General features: G+C 45.0%; 1 protein-coding gene across 1 annotated transcript; it reads right to left on the bottom strand.

Annotated features, from left to right (window-relative positions):
* Positions 1 to 1042: 1042 nt before the first annotated feature.
* LOC140399641 (uncharacterized) lies at positions 1043 to 14817 on the bottom strand. The gene is made up of 3 exons (XM_072489182.1): positions 14752 to 14817; positions 3863 to 4509; positions 1043 to 2505 (listed from the first exon to the last, which is right to left on the bottom strand). Exons 2-3 carry the CDS (start codon positions 4498 to 4500, stop codon positions 2301 to 2303), a joined length of 843 nt encoding a protein of 280 aa, XP_072345283.1. The 5' UTR covers positions 4501 to 4509; positions 14752 to 14817; the 3' UTR covers positions 1043 to 2300.
* Positions 14818 to 17774: the final 2957 nt, after the last annotated feature.

Genomic DNA, 17774 nt, shown 5'->3' with positions numbered 1-17774 from the left:
CGCTTCAACACCACCCCACAACAGTGTGGCACTCCCTCAGTGCTGACCCTCTGACAGTGCGGCACTCCCTCAGTACTGACCCTCTGACAGTGCGGCACTCCCTCAGTACTGACCCTCTGACAGTGCAGCACTCCCTCAGTACTGACCCTCTGACAGTGCGGCACTCCCTCAGTACTGACCCTCTGACAGTGCAGCACTCCCTCAGTACTGACCCTCTGACAGTGCGGCACTCCCTCAGTACTGACCCTCTGACAGTGCAGCACTCCCTCAGTACTGACCCTCTGACAGTGCGGCACTCCCTCAGTGCTGACCCTCTGACAGTGCGGCACTCCCTCAGTACTGACCCTCTGACAGTGCAGCACTCCCTCAGTACTGACCCTCTGACAGTGCGGCACTCCCTCAGTACTGACCCTCTGACAGTGCGGCACTCCCTCAGTACTGACCCTCTGACAGTGCAGCACTCCCTCAGTACTGACCCTCTGACAGTGCGGCACTCCCTCAGTCCTGACCCTCTGACAGTGCATCACTCCCTCAGTACTGAGCCTCTGACAGTGCGGCACTCCCTCATTACTGACCCTCTGACAGTGCAGCACTCCCCCAGTACTGACCCTCCGACAGTGCGGCGCTCCCTCAGTACTGACCCTCTGACAGTGCGGCACTCCCTCAGTACTGACCCTCTGACAGTGCGGCACTCCCTCAGTACTGACCCTCTGACAGTGCGGCACTCCCTCAGTACTGACCCTCTGACAGTGCGGCACTCCCTCAGTACTGACCCTCTGACAGTGCGGCACTCCCTCAGTACTGACCCTCCGACAGTGTAGCACTCTCTCAGTACTGACCCTCTGACAGTGCGGCACTCCCTCAGTACTGACCCTCTGACAGTGCGGCACTCCCTCAGTACTGACCCTCTTGACAGTGCGACGCTCCCTCAGTACTGACCCTCTGACAGTGCGGCACTCCCTCAGTACTGACCCTCTGACAGTGCGGCACTCCCTCAGTGTCGAATCTCCAAAAGATTAAAAACTCCCGGTCAGACCCGGACGAGTGTAAACCAACCAGCCGGTTTATTTTTACAAATAATATGTGAACAGGAAGGGAAGGACACGGACAGTGCCCTCTAGCCTAATCGCTAACACTCCTGATCGTGTTAAAACAACGAAAGACGCTCTACCGTCCCCGTGTCAGTGCTCACCCCCAACTCTCTGACCACCGGGGAGGGGGGTTCCCCCACGAGCCCCCACCCCTCCCATCCCGAGCCTGCCGGAACCTCTCTCCGGTCTGGATTCCGGCACTGATCCCCGAACGTCGGTGATTCACGCGCATCTCCCCCCCCCCCCCCCCAATGTGTACGTACACCCGGACCAACCTCTGACCTCCCCCCGGCAGAGCTTGTTAACGTAACAAATCGTCCTTATTTCCTCTCCATCCAGGAGAGAGAGAGAAAGGGGGGAGGGGGGAGAGATAAACTGCAACACGATTCACTGACCACAGCGTCGATTCACCCCTCTCCGCGGTGGAGGGGGGGCAGCAGAGGCGGCACCCGCGACAACGATCAGCGTCGAAATGAATCGAGCCCGATCCCTCGGTGAGCGCGGAGGATCGCGAGCCCTTTGAAAGGCAGGCCGGTCGGAAAGTCGGGGGGGGAGGGGTCAATTGGAGGGGCGGGGGGGGGGCACAATTCTTCTGTGTCCCGGAGCGAGCCATCCCGTTTCGCTCCCGGAGGGGCTGAAACAGAGCGGGGCTCTTGGCACACTGATCACGAGGGCTCGTATCTCTCACAACGTTAGCTGCCATTTGCAAAGAGATGGACCTTCAGTGCGTCCGCACTCCCCCCTCTTCCGCAAACCGGCAATTGGCTAAACTGGGAGGGGGGGGGGGGGGGGGCGGGGGTTAACTAATCACGTTAACAGTCGGTGAATCAGTTCATGGACAAACTGGAATGGATTCTTCATTATTTGCTGACCACTTTGTGCCGTTTGATTCAGGTTTCCTACAAACTAGTTTCGCGCCAGCCTCCGTGTAATCGACCTACTGGGAAATAAATCCGACTACTTGTCTTAACCTGGAGCCGGCAAGGTCAGTCTCGGCTGCTGAGGGCAGCAGCGCGAAGGGATTATCCAGCCCGGCGTGGCCCTGCGCCTGGAGTCATTGCAGGAGCGGGATTCAGTTCATCCGGAGACGTGGTGTTGGCTCGCCGAGGTGGGGGGGTGGGGGGGGGGGGGGGGGGGGGGAAGGGGGCCACCCACCGCCGCTCTGTCTCTCTCTCTCTCTGGCGAAGCTCCTCCCCGGGTAGGTCGCAGCTAACGATCGGTGCCAGGCGGGGCGCCCCCCTCCTCGTGTTCCTCCTGGTGCCTCTCCAACATGCCCATGGTCTTGAAGCTTTTGCCACATTCGGAGCAGATGAACAGCTCCACGTCGGAGAGGTCGGGGCTCTTCGCCTCGTCCAGCTGCACCGTCTCCGGCTGCTCCGAGCCGCCCAGCTGGAGGTGGCCCACCTCCAACTCACTGCAACAGAGGACAGCACAGTCAGGGCCCCGCTATACCTGCACCCTCGCCCGGCTCCCTCTGCGTGCCCGCCCCTCCCTCGACATCCCCTCGACAGAGGGCAGCACAGTCCGTGCCCCGCGACCCCGCCCCCCCCCCCCCCTCGCCCGGCTCCCTCTCTGTGCCCGCCCCTCCCTCGACACCTCAGCCAGACTCCCCACCCCCTCGCAAACCCGCCTCCATCCCATAACCTCCACCTTGCTGCCCGGGTAACTGACAAGCAACGTTCTACCACCCGGGCCTCATCAAGTCATGCCTCGTTACGCATCACCAAATCCAGAATTGCCTGTTCCCGAGTCCGCACAAGCTGCTCCGGAAAAACCACCTCTTCGACATTCCACAAATTCCTTTACTTGGGATCCAGTCCACCTGCATATTGTAGTCCCCCATGATATTTGCAACATTGCCGTTTTTACATGCCTTTTCTATCTCCTGGGTTTATTTTCTGCCCCACCTCCCGACTACAGCTGGGGGGCCCGTACATAACTCCCACCAGGGGCGTTTACCTCTACCCACAATGCCTTCTGTTCCTATATCGCTCCTTGCTATCGATTTAACTTCATTCCTTACTGACAATGCAACCCTTTGTCCTGCTGCCTGTCCTTTCGATCGGACACATATCCCTGAATATTTACGTCCCCGCCCTGGTCCCCTTGCAACCACGTCCATATCGTACCGGCCGATTTCAAGGTGCGGAACCAGCTCGCTTACCTCGTTCCGTATGCTGCGCGCATTTCGGTACAACACCCTCAGTCCTGCATTGGCCGCCTCCCTTGCCAACTCTCTTTGGTCGCTGCTGCCTTCTATACTCTCTGTTCTATTACGGCGTCGAGAAACCTGACATCCCGGGGGTTGTCATTGATCAGGAGCCGTCCTGGACGAGAACCCCCCCCGTTCCCCGCCGCTCGGTCGAGATGCTAACCACCCCCCCGTCCCCACCTTCGACATCCCCTCCCTCCACGCCCCCCCCCCCCCCGACGCCGCGTGTACCGTCTACAAGACGGTACGCAGCTGCTCAGACAGCGTCCTCCAAACCCGCCACCTCTACCCCTCTAGAGGGGGGGGGGGGGGCGGCAGACGCACGGGGAACACCCGCCCCGTGCGAGTCCCCCCCCCCCCCCCCCCTTCCTTCTCCGGCTGGGAAATATTTCGGCCACTGTCGCTGGGGTCAGGATTGTGGTACTCCCAAATTAGGGTTAGGCCCTAACCCTAACCCTAACCCTAACCCTGACGGTCCGCACGAGGACTGCGGCGGGAGAGGGGACGATCGGGGACGGGCGCGCGGGGACGCACGGGACGCGAGCGCGCGCGGTCTGACCTGGCGTCGCTGCTGCCGTGGACCAGGAGGTGCCTCCCGCCGCGGGGGCCGCCCCCGTACACCACGCACCGGTACTTCTTCTCCTTGGTGTGGGTGCGCTGGTGCCGCCGGAGGATGGAGGACTGGCTGAAGTCCTTGAGGCAGACGGGGCAGCGGAAGGGCTTCTCGCCCGTGTGGGTGCGCTGGTGGGTGGCCAGGTTGGAGAGGCGGCTGAAGTCGCGGCCGCAGGTCTGGCAGCGGAAGGGCTTCTCGCCCGTGTGGGTCAGCTGGTGCTTGACCAGGTTGGAGGGCTGGCTGAACTCCTTGCCGCAGGTCTGGCACTGGAAGGGCCGCTCGCCCGTGTGGGTGCGTTCGTGCCGCACCAGGTTCGACTTGTGGTTGAAGTCCTTCTCGCAGGTCGGGCACTTGAACGGCCTCTCGCCCGTGTGGACCCGCAGGTGCCGCTCAAAGTGGCAGGAGTGCTCGAACGTCTTGCCGCAGTCCGAGCAGATAAAACCCCGCTGGCCGGGCCGGCAGCGCCGCCGCACGCCCCCCCGCCCGGCCGGAGGCCGCAGGATAGCCCGGATGGCGGCCGGCAGCATCTTCCTCGGCCGGGGAGCCGGCCCCTGGACTTTCATCTTCTCCTCCCCTTCCTCCATCCGCCACACCTGGGAAGGGAGAGGCCAGAGTTAGTCACCGAACAATCCACTGGTCATCAACGGCGTCGCCCCGCAATATCCAGAACACACATCCCATCGCCCCGTAATATCCAGAACACACATCCCATCGCCCCGTAATATCCAGAACACACATCCCATCGCCCCGTAATATCCAGAACACACATCCCATCGCCCCGTAATATCCAGAACACACATCCCATCGCCCCGTAATATCCAGAACACACATCCCATCGCCCCGTAATATCCAGAACACACATCCCATCGCCCCGTAATATCCAGAACACACATCCCATCGCCCCGTAATATCCAGAACACCTATCCCATCGCCCCGTAATATCCAGAACACACATCCCATCGCCCCGTAATATCCAGAACACACATCCCATCGCCCCGTAATATCCAGAACACACATCCCATCGCCCCGTAATATCCAGAACACACATCCCATCGCCCCGTAATATCCAGAACACACATCCCATCGCCCCGTAATATCCAGAACACACATCCCATCGCCCCGTAATATCCAGAACACCTATCCCATCGCCCCGTAATATCCAGAACACACATCCCATCGCCCCGTAATATCCAGAACACACATCCCATCGCCCCGTAATATCCAGAACACACATCCCATCGCCCCGTAATATCCAGAACACACATCCCATCACCCCGCAATATCCAGAACACACATCCCATCGCCCCGTAATATCCAGAACACACATAATCGTCAGAATATACACCCCCACAAAAACCATAATACTCACAATATACACCCCCTAAAAAACCATAATGCTCACAATATACACCCCCTAAAAAACCATAATGCTCACAATATACACCCCCTAAAAAACCATAATACTCAGAATATACACCCCCTAAAAAAACATAATACTCACAATATACGCCCCCTAAAAAACCATAATACTCACAATATACACCCCCTAAAAAACCATAATACTCAGAATATATACCCTCACAAAAAACCATAATACTCAGAATATATACCCTCTAAAAAACCATAATACTCAGAATATATACCCTCTAAAAAACCATAATACTCAGAATATACACCCCCACAAAAACCAGAATACTCAGAATATACACCCCCTAAAAAACCATAATACTCAGAATATATACCCTCTAAAAAACCATAATACTCAGAATATATACCCTCTAAAAAACCATAATACTCAGAATATACACCCCCACAAAAACCAGAATACTCAGAATATACACCCCCTAAAAAACCATAATACTCACAATATACACCCCCTAAAAAACCATAATACTCAGAATATATACCCTCACAAAAAACCATAATACTCAGAATATATACCCTCTAAGAAACCATAATACTCAGAATATATACCCTCTAAAAAACCATAATACTCAGAATATACACCCCCACAAAAACCATAATACTCACAATATACACCCCCTAAAAAACCATAATACTCAGAATATATACCCTCACAAAAAACCATAATACTCAGAATATACACCCCCTAAAAAACCATAATACTCAGAATATATACCCTCTAAAAAACCATAATACTCAGAATATACACCCCCACAAAAACCATAATACTCAGAATATACACCCCCTAAAAAACCATAATGCTCACAATATACACCCCCTAAAAAACCATAATGCTCACAATATACACCCCCTAAAAAACCATAATACTCAGAATATACACCCCCTAAAAAAACATAATACTCACAATATACGCCCCCTAAAAAACCATAATACTCACAATATACACCCCCTAAAAAACCATAATACTCAGAATATATACCCTCACAAAAAACCATAATACTCAGAATATATACCCTCTAAAAAACCATAATACTCAGAATATATACCCTCTAAAAAACCATAATACTCAGAATATACACCCCCACAAAAACCAGAATACTCAGAATATACACCCCCTAAAAAACCATAATACTCAGAATATATACCCTCTAAAAAACCATAATACTCAGAATATATACCCTCTAAAAAACCATAATACTCAGAATATACACCCCCACAAAAACCAGAATACTCAGAATATACACCCCCTAAAAAACCATAATACTCACAATATACACCCCCTAAAAAACCATAATACTCAGAATATATACCCTCACAAAAAACCATAATACTCAGAATATATACCCTCTAAGAAACCATAATACTCAGAATATATACCCTCTAAAAAACCATAATACTCAGAATATACACCCCCACAAAAACCATAATACTCACAATATACACCCCCTAAAAAACCATAATACTCAGAATATATACCCTCACAAAAAACCATAATACTCAGAATATACACCCCCTAAAAAACCATAATACTCAGAATATATACCCTCTAAAAAACCATAATACTCAGAATATACACCCCCACAAAAACCAGAATACTCAGAATATACACCCCCTAAAAAACCATAATACTCAGAATATACACCCCCTAAAAAACCATAATACTCACAATATACACCCCCTAAAAAACCATAATACTCAGAATATACACACCCTAAAAACCATAATACTCACAATATACACCCCTTAAAAACCATAATACTCACAATATACACCCCCTAAAAACCATAATACTCAAAATATATACCCCCTAAAAAACCATAATACTCAGAATATACACACCCTAAAAACCATAATACTCACAATATACACCCCTAAAAAACCATAATACTCACAATATACACCCCTTAAAAACCCATAATACTCACAATATACACCCCCTAAAAAACCATATTACTCAGAATATACACCCCCTAAAAACCCATAATACTCAGAATATACACCCCCTAAAAAACCATAATACTCACAATATACACCCCCTAAAAAACCATAATACTCAGAATATACACACCCTAAAAACCATAATACTCACAATATACACCCCTTAAAAACCATAATACTCACAATATACACCCCCTAAAAACCATAATACTCAAAATATATACCCCCTAAAAAACCATAATACTCAGAATATACACACCCTAAAAACCATAATACTCACAATATACACCCCTAAAAAACCATAATACTCACAATATACACCCCTTAAAAACCCATAATACTCACAATATACACCCCCTAAAAAACCATATTACTCAGAATATACACCCCCTAAAAACCCATAATACTCACAATATACACCCCCTAAAAACCATAATACTCACAATATATACCCCCTAAAAAACCATAATACTCACAATATACACCCCCTAAAAAACCATAATACTCAGAATATACACCCCCACAAAAACCATAATACTCACAATATACACCCCCACAAAAACCATAATACTCACAATATACACCCTCTAAAAACCATAATACTCACAATATACACCCCCTAACAACCATAATACTCACAATATACACCCCTTAAAAACCATAATACTCACAATATACACCCCCTAAAAACCATAATACTCAAAATATACACCCCTTAAAAACCCATAATACTCACAATATACACCCCCACAAAAACCATAATACTCACAATATACACCCTCTAAAAACCATAATACTCACAATATACACCCCCTAACAACCATAATACTCACAATATACACCCCTTAAAAACCATAATACTCACAATATACACCCCCTAAAAACCATAATACTCAAAATATACACCCCTTAAAAACCCATAATACTCACAATATACACCCCCTAAAAAAACATATTACTCAGAATATACACCCCCTAAAAACCCATAATACTCACAATATGCACCCCCTAAAAAACCATAATACTCACAATATACACCCCCTAAAAACCCATAATACTCAGAATATACACCCCCTAAAAAACCATAATACTCACAATATACACCACCTAAAAAAACATAATACTCAGAATATAAACCCCCACAAAAACCATAATACTCACAATATACACCCCCTAAAAAACCATAATGCTCACAATAGACACCCCCTAAAAAACATAATACTCACAATATACAACCCCTAAAAAACCATAATACTCACAATATACACCCCCTAAAAATCCATAATACTCACAATATACACCCCCACAAAAACCATAATACTCAGAATATACACCCCCTAAAAAACCATAATACTCACAATATACACCCCCTAAAAATCCATAATACTCACAATATACACCCCCACAAAAACCATAATACTCAGAATATACACCCCCTAAAAAACCATAATACTCACAATATACACGCCCTAAAAAACCATAATACTCACAATATACACCCCCTAAAAACCATAATACTCACAATATACACCCCCTAAAAAACCATATTACTCAGAATATACACCCCCTAAAAACCCATAATACTCACAATATACACCCCCTAAAAACCATAATACTCACAATATATACCCCCTAAAAAACCATAATACTCACAATATACACCCCCTAAAAAACCATAATACTCAGAATATACACCCCCACAAAAACCATAATACTCACAATATACACCCCCTAAAAAACCATAATACTCAGAATATACACCCCTAAAAAACCATAAGACTCAGAATATACACCCCCTAAAAAACCATAATACTCACAATATACACCCCCTAAAAACCATAATACTCACAATATACACCCCTTAAAAACCATAATACTCACAATATACACCCCCTAAAAACCATAATACTCAAAATATACACCCCTTAAAAACCCATAATACTCACAATATACACCCCTAAAAACCCATAATACTCAGAATATACACCCCCTAAAAAACCATAATACTCACAATATAAACCCCCTAAAAAACCATAATACTCAGAATATACACCCCCTAAAAAACCATAATACTCACAATATAAACCCCCACAAAAACCATAATACTCACAATATACACCCCCTAAAAAACCATAATGCTCACAATAGACACCCCCTAAAAAAACATAATACTCACAATATACACCCCCTAAAAAACCATAATACTCACAATATAAACCCCCACAAAAACCATAATACTCACAATATACACCCCCTAAAAAACCATAATGCTCACAATAGACACCCCCTAAAAAAACATAATACTCACAATATACACCCCCTAAAAAACCATAATACTCAGAATATACACCCCCTAAAAAACCATAATACTCACAATATACACCCCCTAAAAAACCATAATACTCAGAATATACACCCCCACAAAAACCATAATACTCACAATATACACCCCCTAAAAAACCATAATACTCACAATAGACACCCCCTAAAAACCCAATATACTCACAATATACACCCCCTAAAAACCCATAATACTCACAATATGCACCCCCTAAAAAACCATAATACTCACAATATACACCCCCTAAAAAACCATAATACTCAGAATATACACCCCCACAAAAACCATAATACTCACAATATACACCCCCTAAAAAACCATAATGCTCACAATAGACACCCCCTAAAAAAACATAATACTCACAATATACACCCCCTAAAAAACCATAATACTCAGAATATACACCCCCTAAAAAACCATAATACTCAGAATATACACCCCCTAAAAAACCATAATGCTCACAATAGACACCCCCTAAAAAACATAATACTCACAATATACACCCCCTAAAAAAACATAACTCAGAATATATACCCCCTAAAAACCCATAATACTCAGAATATACACCCTCTAAAAACCATAATACTCAGAATATACACCCCCTAAAAATCCATAATACTCAGAATATACACACCCTAAAAAACCATAATACTCACAATATACACCCCCTAAAATACCATAATACTCAGAATATACACCCCCTAAAAACCATAATACTCACAATATACACCCCCTAAAAACCATAATACTCAGAATATACACCCCCTAAAAAACCATAATACTCACAATATACACCCCCTAAAATACCATAATACTCAGAATATACACCCACTAAAAAAACCATAATACTCACAATATACACCCCCTAAAAAACCATAATACTCACAATATACACCCCCTAAAAAAACCATAATACTCACAATATACACCCCCTAAAAAACCATAATGCTCACAATATACACCCCCTAAAAAACCATAATACTCACAATATACACCCCCTAAAAAACCATAATACTCACAATATACACCCCCTAAAAACCCATAATACTCAGAATATACACCCCCAAAAAACCATAATACTCAGAATATACACCCCCTAAAAAACCATAATACTCACAATATACACCCCCTAAAATACCATAATACTCAGAATATACACCCACTAAAAAACCATAATACTCACAATATACACCCCCTAAAAAACCATAATACTCACAATATACACCCCCTAAAAAACCATAATACTCACAATATACACCCCCTAAAAAACCATAATGCTCACAATATACACCCCCTAAAAAACCATAATACTCACAATATACACCCCCTAAAAAACCATAATACTCACAATATACACCCCCTAAAAACCCATAATACTCAGAATATACACCCCCTAAAAAACCATAATACTCACAATATACACCCCCTAAAAAACCATAATACTCACAATATACACCCCATAAAAACCATAATACTCAGAATATACACCCCTAAAAACCATAATACTCAGAATATACACCCCCTAAAAAACCATAATACTCACAATAGACACCCCCTAAAAAAACCATAATACTCACAATATACACCCCCTAAAAAACCATAATGCTCACAATATACACCCCCTAAAAAACCATAATACTCACAATATACACCCCCTAAAAAACCATAATACTCACAATATACACCCCCTAAAAACCCATAATACTCAGAATATACACCCCCTAAAAAACCATAATACTCACAATATACACCCCCTAAAAAACCATAATACTCACAATATACACCCCATAAAAACCATAATACTCAGAATATACACCCCTAAAAACCATAATACTCAGAATATACACCCCCTAAAAAACCATAATACTCACAATAGACACCCCCTAAAAAAACCATAATACTCACAATACTCACCCCCTAAAAAACCATAATACTCACAATATACACCCCCTAAAAAACCATAATACTCACAATATACACCCCCTAAAAACCATAATACTCACAATATACACCCCCTAAAAAACCATAATACTCACAATATACACCCCCTAAAAAACCATAATACTCACAATATACACCCCCTAAAAAACCATAATACTCACAATAGACACCCCCTAAAAAACCATAATACTCACAATACTCACCCCCTAAAAAACCATAATACTCACAATAGACACCCCCTAAAAAACCATAATACTCAGAATATACACCCCCTAAAAAACCATAATCCTCACAATAGACACCCCCTAAAAAACCATAATACTCACAATATACACCCCCTAAAAAACCATAATCCTCACAATAGACACCCCCTAAAAAACCATAATCCTCACAATACTCACCCCCTAAAAAACCATAATACTCACAATATACACCCCCTAAAAAACCATAATACTCACAATATACACCCCCTAAAAAACCATAATACTCACAATATACACCCCCTAAAAAACCATAATACTCACAATATACACCCCCTAAAAAACCATAATACTCACAATATACACCCCCTAAAAAACCATAATCCTCACAATAGACACCCCCTAAAAAACCATAATACTCAGAATATACACCCCCTAAAAACCCATAATACTCACAATATACACCCCCTAAAAAACCATAATCCTCACAATAGACACCCCCTAAAAAACCATAATGCTCACAACAGACACCCCCTAAAAAAACATAATACTCAGAATAGACACCCCCTAAAAAACCATAATACTCACAATATACACCCCCTAAAAACCCATAATACTCAGAATAGACACCCCCTAAAAAACCATAATACTCACAATATACACCCCCTAAAAAACCATAATACTCACAATATACACCCCATAAAAACCATAATACTCAGAATATACACCCCCTAAAAAACCATAATGCTCACAATATACACCCCCTAAAAAACCATAATACTCAGAATATACACCCCCTAAAAACCATAATACTCACAATATACACCCCCACAAAAACCATAATACTCAGAATATACACCCCCTAAAAAACCATAATACTCACAATAGACACCCCCTAAAAAACCATAATACTCACAATACTCACCCCCTAAAAAACCATAATACTCACAATATACACCCCCTAAAAAACCATAATACTCACAATATACACCCCCTAAAAAACCATAATACTCACAATACTCATCCCCTAAAAAACCATAATACTCACAATATACACCCCCTAAAAACCATAATACTCACAATATACACCCCCTAAAAAACCATAATGCTCACAATATACACCCCCTAAAAAACCATAATACTCACAATATACACCCCCTAAAAACCATAATACTCACAATATACACCCCCTAAAAAACCATAATACTCACAATATACACCCCCTAAAAAACCATAATACTCACAATATACACCCCCTAAAAAACCATAATACTCACAATAGACACCCCCTAAAAAACCATAATACTCACAATACTCACCCCCTAAAAAACCATAATACTCACAATATACACCCCTAAAAACCATAATACTCACAATATACACCCCCTAAAAACCATAATACTCACAATATACACCCCCTAAAAAACCATAATACTCACAATATACACCCCCTAAAAAACCATAATACTCACAATATACACCCCCTAAAAAACCATAATACTCACAATATACACCCCCTAAAAAACCATAATACTCACAATATACACCCCCTAAAAAACCATAATACTCACAATATACACCCCCTAAAAAACCATAATCCTCACAATAGACACCCCCTAAAAAACCATAATACTCACAATATACACCCCCTAAAAAACCATAATCCTCACAATAGACACCCCCTAAAAAACCATAATACTCACAATATACACCCCCTAAAAAACCATAATACTCAGAATATACACCCCCACAAAAACCATAATACTCACAATAGACACCCCCTAAAAAACCATAATGCTCACAATAGACACCCCCTAAAAAACCATAATACTCAGAATAGACACCCCCTAAAAAACCATAATACTCAGAATAGACACCCCCTAAAAAACCATAATACTCAGAATAGACACCCCCTAAAAAACCATAATACTCACAATATACACCCCCTAAAAAACCATAATACTCACAATATACACCCCCTAAAAAACCATAATACTCAGAATAGACACCCCCTAAAAAACCATAATACTCAGAATAGACACCCCCTAAAAAACCATAATACTCACAATATACACCCCCTAAAAAACCATAATACTCACAATATACACCCCCTAAAAAACCATAATACTCAGAATAGACACCCCCTAAAAAACCATAATACTCACAATATACACCCCCTAAAAAACCATAATACTCAGAATAGACACCCCCTAAAAAACCATAATACTCACAATATACACCCCTTAAAAACCATAATACTCACAATATACACCCCCTAAAAAACCATAATACTCACAATATACACCCCCTAAAAAACCATAATACTCAGAATATACACCCCCTAAAAAACCATAATACTCACAATATACACCCCCTAAAAAACCATAATACTCACAATATACACCCCCTAAAAAACCATAATACTCACAATATACACCCCCTAAAAAACCATAATACTCAGAATATACACCCCCTAAAAAACCATAATACTCAGAATAGACACCCCCTAAAAAACCATAATACTCACAATATACACCCCCACAAAAACCATAATACTCACAGTATACACCCCTTAAAAACCATAATACTCAGAATATACACCCCTAAAAAACCATAATACTCACAATATACACCCCCTAAAAAACCATAATACTCAGAATATACACCCCCTAAAAAACCATAATACTCAGAATAGACACCCCCTAAAAAACCATAATACTCACAATATACACCCCCACAAAAACCATAATACTCACAATATACACCCCTTAAAAACCATAATACTCACAATATACACCCCCCTCAAAAGGAAGCCCAATGCCCCCGATCACCTCCTCCTCCCCCCCCCCCAGGCCTTTCTCTCTCTGTCTATTCCTGCTGGATTATTATTATTATTATTTGGGGGGGGGGGTGCAGACTCTCCCCCTCCCCCATTCCCTCCCTTCCCCCCTCCCCCATTCCCTCCCTCACCCCCTCCCTCAGACTCGGACCTCTGCTCTCCCGCTCCTCTCTGTCTCTGCTCCCTGGTCCTCCGCCGGGCCTGGGAGGACCCGGCGCCCGGCCCGGCCTGCACCGCGCGCGGCGCGGGCGCATGCGCGGCGCCCGCCGATAGGGGGCTTTCCCGCGCGCGGGGCGCTCTGGGTAAGGGACGCCGCCATCGGCCCCGTTCAGCCGGCGGCGGGGACGCAGCGTCTTTCCTGCGGCTCTGGCTGCAAAACTAAATGTCTTTTCACTGCAGACAGCAGGTGAACAGCCCGGGGAACGCACTGCACAGTCTGTGCACCCTTTTCATTCTCCCCCAGGGTGGATTCAATTCAAATATAGTGTTCAATTCTGGTGGCCACACTACCAGAAGGATGTGGAGGCTTTAGAGAGGGTGCAGAAGAGATTTACCAGAATGTTGCCTGGTATGGAGGGCATTAGCTATGAGGAGCGGTTGAATAAACTCGGTTTGTTCTCACTGGAACGACGGAGGTTGAGGGGCGACCTGATAGAGGTATACAAAATTATGAGGGGCATAGACAGAGTGGATAGTCAGAGGCTTTTCCCCAGGGTAGAGGGGTCAATTACTAGGGGGCACAGGTTTAAGGTGCGAGGGGCAAGGTTTAGAGGAGGTGTACGAGGCAAGTTTTTTACACAGAGGGTAGTGGGTGCCTGGAACTCGCTACCGGAGGAGGTGGTGGAAGCAGGGACGATAGTGACATTTAAGGGGCATCTTGACAAATACGTGAATAGGATGGGAATAGAGGGACACGGACCCCGGAAGGGTAGAAGATTGTATAGTCGGGCAGCATGGTCGGCACGGGCTTGGAGGGCCGAAGGGCCTGTGCTGTACTTTTCTTTGTTCTTTGTTCTCTGCTAATAAAGGCAAGTATCACAGGCCTTCTCAACCACTGTGTCCGCCGGCTCTGCTACCTTAAGGGACGGGTGTACATGCCCACCAAGGTCCCTCTGATCCTCGGTACTTCCCAGGGTCCTGCCGTTTATCATGCATACCCTTGCCTTGTTTGTCCTGCCCAAGTGCATCTCACACTTATCCAAATTGGCCACTGGTCAGCCCATCTGCCCAGCCCGTCTCTGACCTACTGTAATCATAGAATTTACAGCGCAGAAGTAGGCCATTCGGCCCATCGAGTCTGCACCAGCTCTTGGAAAGAGCACCCTACCCAAGCCCACACCCCCACCCTATCCCCATAACCCACTAACCCCACCCAACACTAAGGGCAATTTTGGACATTAAGGGCAATTTATCATGGCCAATCCACCCTAACCCGCACATCTTTGGACTGTGGAAGGAAACCGGAGCACCCGGAGGAAACGCACGCGCACACGGGGAGGATGTGCAGACTCCGCACAGACAGTGAGCCAAGCCGGGAATCGAACCTGGGACCCTGGAGCTGTGAAGCAACCGTGCTAACCACTGTGCTACCGTGCTGCCCGAATCGGAGGCTATCCTCTTCGCTATTTACCACCCTACCCATTTTCGTATCACCCACAAACGTACTGAGCAACCCTCCTACATTCATATCTAAATCATTTATATACACCACAAACAGCAAGGGCCCCAACACTGATCCCTGTGGGACCCTGGACACAGGCTTCCCGTCAGAAAAACGCCCCTCGACCACCACCCTCTGCTTCCTGCCACTCAACCAATTCAGGATCCAATTTGCCAAATTTCCTTGGGTCCCACGGGCTCTTACCTTGGCTTGCAGTCTCTCATGTGGCACCTTGTCAAAAGCCTTGCTGAAGTCCAAGTAGACTACATCAACTGCATTTCCCTCAACTACACACCTGGTCACCACTTCGAAAAACTCAAATCAAGTTGATCAGACATGACATCTCCCGCCGTGATTCTTTGTCAGAAGTCTTACAACACCTGGTTGAAGTCCAACAGGTCTATTTGGAATCACTAGCTTTCGGAGCGCGCTCCTTCGTCAGGTGAGTCACTTGCCTGATGAATATAACAACATAAGAACTAGGAGCAGGAGTAGGCCACCTGGCCCCTCGAGCCTGCTCCGCCATTCAATGAGATCCTGGCTGATCTTTTGTGGACTCAGCTCCACTTTCCGGCCCGAACACCATAACCCTTAATCCCTTTATTCTTCAAAAAACAATCTATCTTTATCTTAAAAACATTCAATGAAGGAGCCTCAACTGCTTCACTGGGCAAGGAATTCCATAGATTCACAACCCTTTGGGTGAAGAAGTTCCTCCTAAACTCAGTCCTAAATCTACTTCCCCTTATTTTGAGGCTATGCCCCCTAGTTCTGCTTTCACCCGCCAGTGGAAACAACCTGCCCGCATCTATCCTATCTATTCCCTTCATAATCTTGTATGTTTCTATCAGATCCCCCCCTCATCCTTCTAAATTCCAACGAGTACAGTCCCAGTCTACTCAACCTCGCCTCGTAATCCAACCCCTTCAGCTCTGGGATTAACCTAGTGAATCTCCTCTGCACACCCTCCAGCGCCAGTACGTCCTTTCTCAAGTAAGGAGACCAAAACTGAACACAATACTCCAGGTGTGGCCTCACTAACACCTTATACAATTGCAGCATAACCTCCCTAGTCTTAAACTCCATCCCTCTAGCAATGAAGGACAAAATTCCATTTGCCTTCTTAATCACCTGTTGCACCTGTAAACCAACTTTTTGTGATTCATGCACTAGCACACCCAGGTCTCTCTGCACAGCAGCATGTTTTAACATTTTATCATTGAAATAATAATCCCTTTTGCTGTTATTCCTACCAAAATGGATAACCTCACATTTGTCGACATTGTATTCCATCTGCCAGACCCTAGCCCATTCACTTAGCCTATCCAAATCCCTCTGCAGACTTCCAGTATCCTCTGCACTTTTTGCTTTACCACTTATCTTAGTGTCGTCTGCAAACTTGGACACATTGCCCTTGGTCCCCAACTCCAAATCATCTATGTAAATTGTGAACAGTTGTGGGCCCAACACTGATCCCCGAGGGACACCACTAGCTACTGATTGCCAACCAGAGA

Source organism: Scyliorhinus torazame, chromosome 23, assembly GCF_047496885.1.
Source record: "Scyliorhinus torazame isolate Kashiwa2021f chromosome 23, sScyTor2.1, whole genome shotgun sequence".
Taxonomy (NCBI): Eukaryota; Metazoa; Chordata; class Chondrichthyes; order Carcharhiniformes; family Scyliorhinidae; genus Scyliorhinus; species Scyliorhinus torazame.
The sequence above is the reverse complement of the archived record's forward strand: the minus strand, read 5'-3'. Positions and strand labels throughout refer to the sequence as shown.